This window comes from Heliangelus exortis, chromosome 22, assembly GCF_036169615.1.
Source record: "Heliangelus exortis chromosome 22, bHelExo1.hap1, whole genome shotgun sequence".
Taxonomy (NCBI): Eukaryota; Metazoa; Chordata; class Aves; order Apodiformes; family Trochilidae; genus Heliangelus; species Heliangelus exortis.
In genome coordinates, this window is record NC_092443.1 from 7690165 (window position 1) to 7700393 (window position 10229).

General features: G+C 43.5%; 2 protein-coding genes across 4 annotated transcripts in view; one reads left to right on the forward strand and one right to left on the reverse strand.

Annotated features, from left to right (window-relative positions):
* The window catches only part of MORN5 (MORN repeat containing 5), a 14587-nt gene extending 7115 nt beyond the window's left edge, over nt 1-7472 (reverse strand). For all 3 annotated transcript variants that reach the window (XM_071765709.1, XM_071765711.1, XM_071765710.1), the window contains exons 1-4: nt 7339-7472; nt 7115-7262; nt 6577-6688; nt 5631-5762 (exon numbers count right to left, since the gene is read on the reverse strand). In XM_071765709.1, coding sequence (XP_071621810.1) covers nt 5631-5762; nt 6577-6688; nt 7115-7262; nt 7339-7388 — 442 coding nt within the window. In that variant the 5' untranslated portion in view covers nt 7389-7472. The remainder of the gene's footprint in view (nt 1-5630; nt 5763-6576; nt 6689-7114; nt 7263-7338) is intronic.
* NDUFA8 (NADH:ubiquinone oxidoreductase subunit A8) lies at nt 7467-9625 on the forward strand. The gene is made up of 4 exons (XM_071765712.1): nt 7467-7598; nt 7685-7848; nt 8725-8890; nt 9378-9625. The coding sequence occupies exons 1-4, from the start codon at nt 7548-7550 to the stop codon at nt 9513-9515; spliced, it is 519 nt and encodes a 172-aa protein (XP_071621813.1). The 5' UTR covers nt 7467-7547; the 3' UTR covers nt 9516-9625.
* Nucleotides 9626-10229: the final 604 nt, after the last annotated feature.

A 10229-nucleotide genomic window follows, 5' to 3' on the forward strand; every position in this document is an offset into this window, starting at 1 on the left:
AACTTGCATCATGATGCATATGTTAATTTTATCATTGTTGACCATAGCCTTGAATATAAAACATATTGGTTTGTAATCTACTTTACTGAATGGAGAATATTTTATATTGAAATATGTTACCCTAATTTAATCTGAAAGTATTTTCTGGACTGCATGGATGAGAAGTCTCCAACTGTCTCTGTCACCTGAGCAGACTGACACTGAGAAAGACATAACAGGCATGCATTTGGCAATGAAATCCAAAATGGGCCTGATCTTAACACATTTCCATACAAAAAGATATGAAAAGGGCATGTGATGGATAGGAAAATTGGTCAAACATTTTAAAAAGTGTTTGGAGTAGAATAAGAAGAGATGTGAAGCTACTTCTCACAGTAGTCTGTGACCTGGTCTTTAAGTCAACTCAGTTCCTTTCTGCCACCTTCACTTCATACTCATTCATCTTTTTCCACACAGGACTCCCCAGTTTGATACTTGCTGACTTTCTCCCTCTCCTCCTTCTAAGATCTGGCTCCTCAACTCCTTTATTTGTTAAGCACTGGAGATTATTTAGGTCCCAAACTCTCAGATCAGGACAAGCTGAGTAACAAACAGGAAGAGATGGATGAGCAACACTTAGAAATCCAGTGGACAGAGCTATAATGCAATTTCTAAGCTTCCTCTGAATATTTTTCAAATCTTCTGACTATCACAGAAACAGTGAGTTTCTGGAAAACAAGTACCAGAAAATTGGAACTGTACAAATGTGGCCAAAACCCCTGGGACTAGATGCCAGTGAAAAAGTATATGAGAGATGGAGGACACAGGAAAAAAAAGGGGAATTTCTGTGGACTTGTGTGAAACCTCATGGGCATAAAACCCAAGATGAGTGCCATGGCAGAGAAAGAAAATATGTTTTGCAGTGGTAGTTTGGTGGAATATGAATCCAACAGGCCAGAAAGAGGAATTAGCAGGAAAATGGACAAGCACTTGAGCAGTTGCAAGGAAAGCAAAGGGCTTCTCTCCTCCCTGTGCTCTACTTTTGTAAACTGAGAGTAGCATTGACTCCCTGCTTTACAAAACCCTGTTTTCAGAAAGAAGTTTGTCAGCCAAAGTAAAGAGAAAAAGATCAATGGATTGCAATAAATGGCATTTAACATAAAAATGAGTAAAATTTACAATTCAGTTAACTTGTTAAATGTTAAAAAATCAGCAAACAATAGACACAATTTGTTTTGTTCAGAGCCCAGAGGTAGAGACCAAATCCTCTAAATTAATTTCTCCAAAAGCTGGGGTTCTTTTCCAAACAGGTCTGGATCCTATTCGTTGTAGAATATACTGATTACCAACTATTTTTAAGAGCTTTACACAAACATTATTTCTTTTGTTGTGTGAAATGCAGAATCAGCCATCTGGCAAATGCCCCAGAGCTAAAATCTTTTACATGACATATAATTCAAAATGATTAAATATACAACAGAAAATAGCTATAGCATTGCACTTAAAATAGCATGAACTTTTGCTGCCGATCAAAACTGATTTCTTTAGCTTAACAAGTATCCAAAGAACAATTATTTGAAGAGCTTTTAAGAGTTTCAATATGTAGGAACTAAACCTCATATAAATTCAGTATCTTAAGTTGAATAAAAAAGAAACAAATGTACAAAAGATTAAATGGTCCTGGGTTATAAGTAGACATTTAAATCTATGGGAAGCTAAATTCATTGGAACAAAAATACTATATTCCCTCTGTATGTGTATTGCTGGGGCTTTCCTCTCCATTGCTAAGGGCATCTGCCAAAACAACTCTTACATTCTTAGGCAATGACTAGGGACTAGCCTGGAATCATCCACTCCCTCCATCATCAGAACAGGCAATTTCAAAGAAGAACAGGGAATAAAGCTCTGTGCATGATCCCTAAGTGCAGTCAATCTTTTTGCCTGCACCACAGTCGACTTTTAAGTTAAACTTGCTGTCTTTTTTTCCAGAAATACTCCAGGCCTGAAAAATTGCCAGGTCCTCATCCCACACCCAACTCTCCAGTAGTTGATGAGAAAGAGCATGCAAACATCTGCATGTATTTGGGGTGCAAGGGGGTAGGTACAGAAATATTAGCCTATGTAATTACTGAGTGGTTATGGCTCTGTTTCTCAGCTCCATTTTTCAGACAAGCTGAAGTCTACATTTCTCAAAAAGTACTTGGTGCAAGTCAGATCTGAGCTGTAAGACAAAGAAGTCTAAACGTAGAAGATTTATCTCATGGATTTGCATACTTGGATAAACCTGAAATGGATGAATACACTGCTGCTGACTTTCCAAAAAATTATTCTTCTACATTGTTTCAGACCAAGCACAAGAACCTTCATCCCATGGTCACTGCCATTCCAAGATTCCTAAGGCTTAGAATTAAAAAGCCTTCACACCATTGCTGTGGAGCTGGGGCAACCTCCCAACCTTGGATGTTCTAAACCCCAGACTTTTCTAAACTACAGTAAAATAATGCTCTTGGATCTTGACCTTTTCAGCTTGTAATGATTCCTGAAGCAGCAGGATTTTTCCTGCTTTTTTACAAGACTTTCAAGCTTGTAGAAATCCTAAGCTGATTGCTGGCTGGCTTGGGACTGCACCAAAACCTCTCCTCTTAAAACTGTCCTGGTTTTCCAGGCCTAATCCTGCTCTTAATAATATGTTGTTAATTCAGTTACCTGACTGAGCTTTTAGGGTATAGGCAGGTTTTGTGGCCTCCTGCTAATGATGCTGTATGAAGAGATTCATATATTTCAGGCAGTACAGAAAGCAACCCTGTGCACCACACACATGCTAATTAAACCTGGAGATAGAACATGAAAGTAGTAGCATAAATATTCTCATATTACAAAGAACAAAAGCATGTTTTGTATTATTTAACCCATCCTTGGGGGAACCACAGGAGAAACAGCAATTTTCATCAGAGGTGTCTTTGCTTTTCATCAACAGAGGTGACCCAGGCAATCTCCTGTAATCTCTTCCATCTTGGTAGAACAAAAGTTTTTATTTTTTGTGGTATTTTCTCTTTGAAAGCTATGGGCTTTTCTGCTATTCAGGCATCCTAAAACCTGAATGTCATTGCTCTTCTTGTAGCTTCCTGCTTTGTATTAAACAAAGTATCATACTTTTTACTGAAAAATTGGGAAACCTTCCCATCTTTCTATTGACCAAACACTGTTACAAAGGTGCCAGGAGTCCTATTTCTGGAAAAAAAAAAAAAAAAAAGTAATGCTCCTAATGAAACAGGAGTTTAGTCCTAGCATCTATTAAAAATAAACAACATCTCCTCTTACAAACGAGCATTGCCATTGTTATTTATGAGTCCAATTTTGCCTACTTTGCAATGCTGGAAAAAAGAGAAGATTGAAGAACACATGGAGAATCAAGAGAAATTTGAGCATCCCCAAGGAAACAGAGGTTTAGGGATGGAGTAATAATTGCAAGATTGCAATGAGACTTTGGAAAACTTTGCTAGATAAAAACCTCTAACAAAACTGCTGCTGTCATTTCATTCCCTGGGCCTGATTATGCTCTCCTGATGGGGCTTTGCTCTGCTCTACCAGTAAGAGCTCTGTGAGTAAATGAGGATCAGACCTCCCCGCTAACAAAAAGCCAGGCTTGCCAGATGGAACAGGAGGCTCTGTTGTACTCCTCACACACTCAGCTTGACAAAGGAGTGGTGGAAGTTCCAACTGGCCTCTCTTTTCCTCTCTTTCAGAAGGGTACCTGGCTGCTGCCAGCCAGGCAGGCAGGGCAGTGTCAAGGCTGGATGCTTCCTCGCCCTCCTTCCCAAAGAGCTGAGAAACAATCAGAAATGGCTTCAGAACAGGGCCAGGGTGAAAGGTGAGGGCTGGGGTGTTCTGCAAGCCTGCTGCCAGACCTGAGGAAGATAGTGTCATTTTGGTAAACCTGTCAAGCTGTTGTAAGAACTTCCTGAATGCTTCCTACCATCTGCTTTTGATGCTTTCAAGACTTGGCTGGAAGCCTGGAGGTTTTCCTGCTCTTTCCTGCCCAACCTATAATGGAGTAATTCTGGATCTGTTCCCTGTCATCCCAGCCTCTTCCTCAGTTTCTTCTGCTTACAGCTGGGGTGGTTTTTTTTGTTTTTTTTTTTTTTTTTCACTGCAGTGGCCTTGTGCCCTGAATCATCTCTCCTGGGGCGGTGAGAGTTCCTCTGATGTTGAACAAGTGCCGGGTTTTTCAATTGTGTTCATGTTCTTGAGAGGAAGGGTCTGGCCTCAATGCCACATTCCTCCTTCACACTTGCATCAACAAGTTGAGCTTTGTGCCCAGGGACAGCCACATCTCCAGTGACTCCCTGGGACCGCACGCTGCGCCGCGCCGCTCGGCCAATATTGATTGATATAATTTGTAGGGCTCGAGATAAATGTCATAAAGGACAATGAGTTCAAAGAACAGATTAAAAAACAATAAATTGAATTCCAAGGCGTTCCCCTCCTGTACTAATCTGTGTAGGTTCCTGTGTTTTTGGAAAGCATGTTGCTTATCTTCCTCATCAGTAGGCCCACTGCATTCCAGTATTTTGGATCAATGCCATTTGTAATAATCTAGATCAGTTTTTATTCAACGTTTATAAAACAGGCCATGTATCATAGGGTATATTTTATAGCAGATGGTATCTCCAATTCATTTAACCCCCCCCCTTCATTTCCCTCCTCCAATATCACAGGGCGTACTTAGAAAAGCTCTTGAAAGTAAAGCTGAGCAGAATTTTTTTTTTTTTCAACAAATAGTAAATTTGCTGAAAAATGGAGTTTCCAAGCAACAAAACTGTTAAACTGTGTCATACTGAAAATGAAATGCTCTGCTTTCTAGAAACACCAGGTCTTGCAATTTGGACATTTTGGGGTGGAAAAAAGTGGGGTGGGTGGGTGGTTGCTTTCAGAAAACATTTTCATTTAAAAAAAAAATCTTTACTACAAAGGTGCTAAACACAAAGGTTAAACAGCCAGAACACAAAGCATTTCTTTCAGGTCAGATCACATTTTGAGTTACCCCAGTATCAACTGTTTGGGGGTCTTCTGTGTGGTTTTAATTTGAAAAGCTTCTCTTTTGGCTCGATGGGAATTAATTTGCCCTGTGGCTTATAAATTGGAGGACTCGTTCACAAGACCCAATATTTGCCAAACTGTACAAGGTGACAAGTTTCTTCTTCAGCAAGGCACTTAAACAGAGCCCTGAGACTCAGCTCAATAAAAGGGACTATTCTAACATGTAGAGATAAGCACAGGCTTAAGCACTTTGCTGGGTCACAACATGGAGTTTATTAGCTTTAAGGACCACTGATGTACACCTCACAACCACTCCCTTGCCTGAGATCATTGTGGAAGAGATTGAAGATTTGCCTGAGATCAACATACCAAATGGTAATAAAATATATTTATTCATATCTGCTTGGGAATACTTCATTGTCATTTTTCAAAATATGATTTAAACAACTCTGGGGATACATAAATCACTGATAAAAAGAAGTAAAAAATATTTTGGCTCAGTGATAACAGAACCAAATAATGGACGTTCTTATGTTTTAGCTTTAATCACCCACTCTATATGATACTACAAATAAACTCATTTTTGTTTACCTTGCAGAAGATAATCATACCTGCATTTCTCAGAAACCTGAACTTGTAGTCAATAATAACCCTGGTTTCAGGGTTATAGTATCCATCACCACAGTCGTAACATCCTTTTGGGATTTTTCTGGGAGGATCCAAATTTGTAAGCTGAGAAATGCCTGAAGAAAAAGAGCAAAGGGCTCGTTTTGGTTTTGCTTTGGCTTGTTTTTTTTTTTTTTTTTAAATTGTGCCTTTATAAAACATTTTGCCAGCTTTTCAGATGGAGAAAATGAAAATCCATATGCAAATAGCTTGTGATAGAAAGATATCACTTGGATTTCCTCATTCTTGGTCCTGTGATCCAGCCCACTGAGCTAACATTTCAAATATGATGCCAAACACCAAAATAGGGCCAGGAAGGTCTTGCTGGCCTCGTGAGCAGCTTGTTGCACGGAGCTACATGTCACCACTAAAATATTCTTTGTATTTTCTGTATTACATTACACATTTTATTCACTTAGTCCTTATAAATCTTTTTACCTTTTGACTACAGACAACTAATAATATTATATAAGTCTTTTGCTAAATACAGGCTGGACAGAAATGTTTATTTTGGTGTGTACTAAAAGGCTACGTGGAACAGACACATTCAAACTTTATTTGATGTTCTGAATGTAAATTAATTCCTTTGGCTCAACTGTTCTGTATTAAAAGCACACTGCTAATGCAGGGAAGGTGAAATAAATCAAAGGGTTAATCAGGATAGCAAAAGCTGTGGATAACAAAGCCAGGTCCAGGGCCACTTTCCAACAGAGCCCAGCCCTGGGTGAGTGCTGCTGGTGGAAGGTGGTGTCAGCATTCTATGGTCAGATCCTGAAATTAGCCAGAACATTTCTGCTCCATGTTACTCATGTAGCCGAATTAATCTTTCTTAAGCAAAGTTGTTAGTTTAATTCCTTCCAGACTCTTCGGATTGCAAATGCAGTTCAGTACCTGCTGGTTTAAGACCAGAGCAGATTTCTGTGTAAAATCTTCTGTCGTAGCCATCACAGTAATGCCATTTTTTATCTTTGTATTCGAGACCATCTGCAAAAGTGTATTCCCCCTGCAAAACATGTTCAAGAACAGAGTTAATACCGTGATGGATGCAGGGAGGGAGGGATGGATGGATGGACGGATGGATGGATGGATGGATGAATGAATGGATGGGCAGATGGATGATGGATGGCTGGACAGATGGACACACAGACAAATGGATGGATGAAGGATGGCCATGACCCACACTCCCATTACCAAACCCCATGGGAGCCCAGGGAGGGCTGGGGCTGCCATACCCCTGGGCCCCCAGGGAAGGAATGCCGGCCCTGAGCAGCCGTCCCCTCGCACGTTTGGCACCCAGACACCTCCATGTGGACAAAAAAATTGACTTGGCTGGGAAATCCCCTCATTTCATCCCAAAACTTCCCCAGCAGCCAGGCTTCCTCGCCGGTGGTGCAGGTCCCTGGGGGTGAGGTCCCCCCGGGCCGGGTACCTTCTCGGGCACCCCTCGGTGCCAGACCGTCCGGTATCTGCCGCCGTTGGGGAAGAGCAGCTCTCCCTCGCCGTCGAACATCCCGTCCTTCAGCATGCCCCGGTACTGGGTGCCCGTCGGCAGCGTGTAGCAGCCCGGCCCCTCCATCCTGCGAGAGACGGGGCGGTTGCTGAGGGGCGAGGAGAGGCGGACAGCCCCCCCACACCCCCTCCCGCCGGGCCCACCTGCCGCGCAGAGTATCCCCTCGGTACCGGCTGCCGGTCACCTCCTCCATGGCGGTTCGGCCGCCTCACCATGGCAACGGGGCACGGCGGGGCACGGCGGCTCCGCCTCCCCGCACCGCGCATGCGGAATCCCCGCCCGCGCCGCCCAGCGCAGTCGCGGTGCGGGGCGGCCCGAGGGGAACTCAAGGAGAGCGGCGGCAGCCGCCGCCATGCCCGGCTCCGTGCAGGTGCCCTCCTTGGAGGAGCTCGATGTGCAGGAGGTGAGTGAGCGTCCGTCGGGCCCTGCCCAGCCGCCGCAGGCTGGCCCCGGGGCCGCTCCCCCCCGTTACCGCTCCGTCCCGTCTAGGTGTCGGTCAGCTCGGCCGTGCTGAAGGCCGCTGCCCATCACTACGGCTCGCAGTGCGACCGCCCCAACAAGGAGTTCATGCTGTGCCGCTGGGAGGAGAAGGACCCTCGGAAGTGCCTGCAGGAGGGCCGGCAGGTCAACCAGTGCGCCCTCGACTTCTTCAGGTCAGCGGGGACCCCGGCCCCGAGGGGAGGGTGCCCGGGGGTCACAGCTCCGCTGAGGCCTCGCCCAGCTCTGCGGTCGCTTTAGTTAAAAACGCCGAAGCCTCCACGACCTTCGGGGTCTCTGGTGTTGGTTCTTGATGGTCCCCTCTCGAGGTTAGAGGCTGTGCCCCTTTTTTGTTCTTGTTTTGTTTGTTTATGGTGGAGTTTATCCTTTCACACGGCCTCTGCCCCGCAGCGGTGTCTCGGGTCAGTGGAGGGGTACTGGGGTGGAAGGTTGGCTGCTCCTGCACCTTGTGCCTTCGATGAAATCTGGAAGACCCACCTGAGCTTTGTGTTGTCTGTCCTCTCAGTCTGGTGAACAACTGAGAAAGCCAGAGTGGGTACCATGTGCTGACCCAAAATGTAGGCCCAAGATGGGTGCTGGAACCGTGTTCTTCAGTCGTTAGTAAAAGGCCTGGTTTAGTTAGCTCCATGACCACTTCTGGTTAAGTACCTAGTAATCAAAAACCTTTCTTCTAAGCTTGTCTTCTTGAGCTCAAGACATCAGATTAATCTGGAAGCATTAGAGCATTGTATAATGTACAGGAAAACGTTTGGCAAAGCAAGGATCTCAGATGGAGGAGTACCACAGCAGGAGTGCCTTCCACAGATTTGTGAAGTTATTGCTGTCCTGACCAACAATACAATTTTTACTGGTGTTGGTGTCAAGTTCTGTTTAACAGTGCTGCACTTACTGACTTCTCTAAAGACTTTAAATGTTCCCAAGAACTTAAAATTAAAAAAAACCCATTTTATTACAAGTTGAGGTTTGAATAAGTAAGACATAAAAGTGTTAAAATTATTATTAAACAATTTTCTTTCTGTGGTCTCTTACAGGAAGATCAAGGCACACTGTGCAGAGCCCTTCACTGAGTACTGGACCTGCATTGATTACACCAACTTGTTGGAGTTCCGTCGGTGCCGAAAGCAGCAGGCAGTGTTTGATAACTGTGTGCTGGAGAAGTTGGGCTGGGTGAGACCTGACCTGGGAGAACTCTCTAAGGTAACTTTATACCTCTTTGACCAGATAGCCTGATTCATCTCTTCCTACCTATGGACATTTTGTCCAAACCAGGTCTCAAAACTCTTCTCCCAGCCAGAAGGATGTTCCTGATCTCAACACTGGAAGTTTTTGGACTTCCTAGGAGTTGGGACTCATCAGCATTCTCCAGGGTTGCTTTCCTAGAAGGCTTGTTCTTTTCTTACTCTTGCTTTTTGCTTTTCCTGGCACAGAGACCTTTGCTTCAGGAGTGACACTAACACCCATGTGGAGCTACTCTGTAGTTATGAGTGAAATGTCCCTGCCCTCTCTTTTTTCAGAAGTACTCTGGAGATAAGTTGTCCCATCAGATCAGCTGTGTCCTTAGCATTGTTTGATACTTGGTGGTGACTCCTCCTTTGAGTTGTGACTCATTGTATCTTTGTAGCTTTTCTGTTAAATGCTGTGAGAAGTCACATGATTTTTTTTATTATTATTTTCTTTTCCCCAGGTTACAAAAGTGAAGACAGACCGTCCTTTGCCTGAGAATGCCTATCACTCTAGACCTAGACCAGAGCCAAATCTGCCCATTGAAGGAGAGCTGAAGCCTTCTCCCTTTGGCAGTAGGCTCTTCTTCTGGTCCTGGTAAAATGGGCAGACTGTGCTCAGACTGGAGCACAAAGACTTTCTGTTTGCAAATGTGAAGTGTCCAGGATGTGTTTGGTATAACTTTAATCATTAAAGAACCCCAAACCATTATATGCCTGAGTAGACTTCTTTAAACATAGAACATACTTACATATAATAACAACTAAAAAAATATATCCCCCTGTTCTGCACAGTGCTTTCTGCAGTCATACAGCCCTGAGGATCCTCGTAGCACTGGTAGTGACAGCTGCTGCCTAGAGACTACCAGCCTTGTCCAAGGTGTGTAGAAAAGTAGCCTGAGTCTTTGACTAGTGCTACAGTCAATAAAAAGCTGGCATGAAACCATTTTATTTACTTACTTAGAACACTGCTACTTGCATCAAGGAAACTTTGAGAACAAACAAGTCATTAATGTCTTTCCTTGGTCTTGCAACTCCTTCTGTATAAGTTTAACTGAAAATTTGTCTTGGAGCAAAGGTTTACTTCAATGTGTGGCATTTGCTAGGTGTGGGGTCAGTACTGGTTCTGACATAAAGGTTGTTGCTCTGCTTACCAGCTGCTCTTTGAGGCAGGTATGTTGGTGGCTTCCATTTTTTTACTTTTTTTTTGTGTGTGGGGAACACAAGCTCCTTCATCAGAAAAATTGCACTGAATTCTCAGCTCTTTTCTAAAGGATCTTGTTACAAAGCTCTGAAAAAAACAAATTAACTTTTCA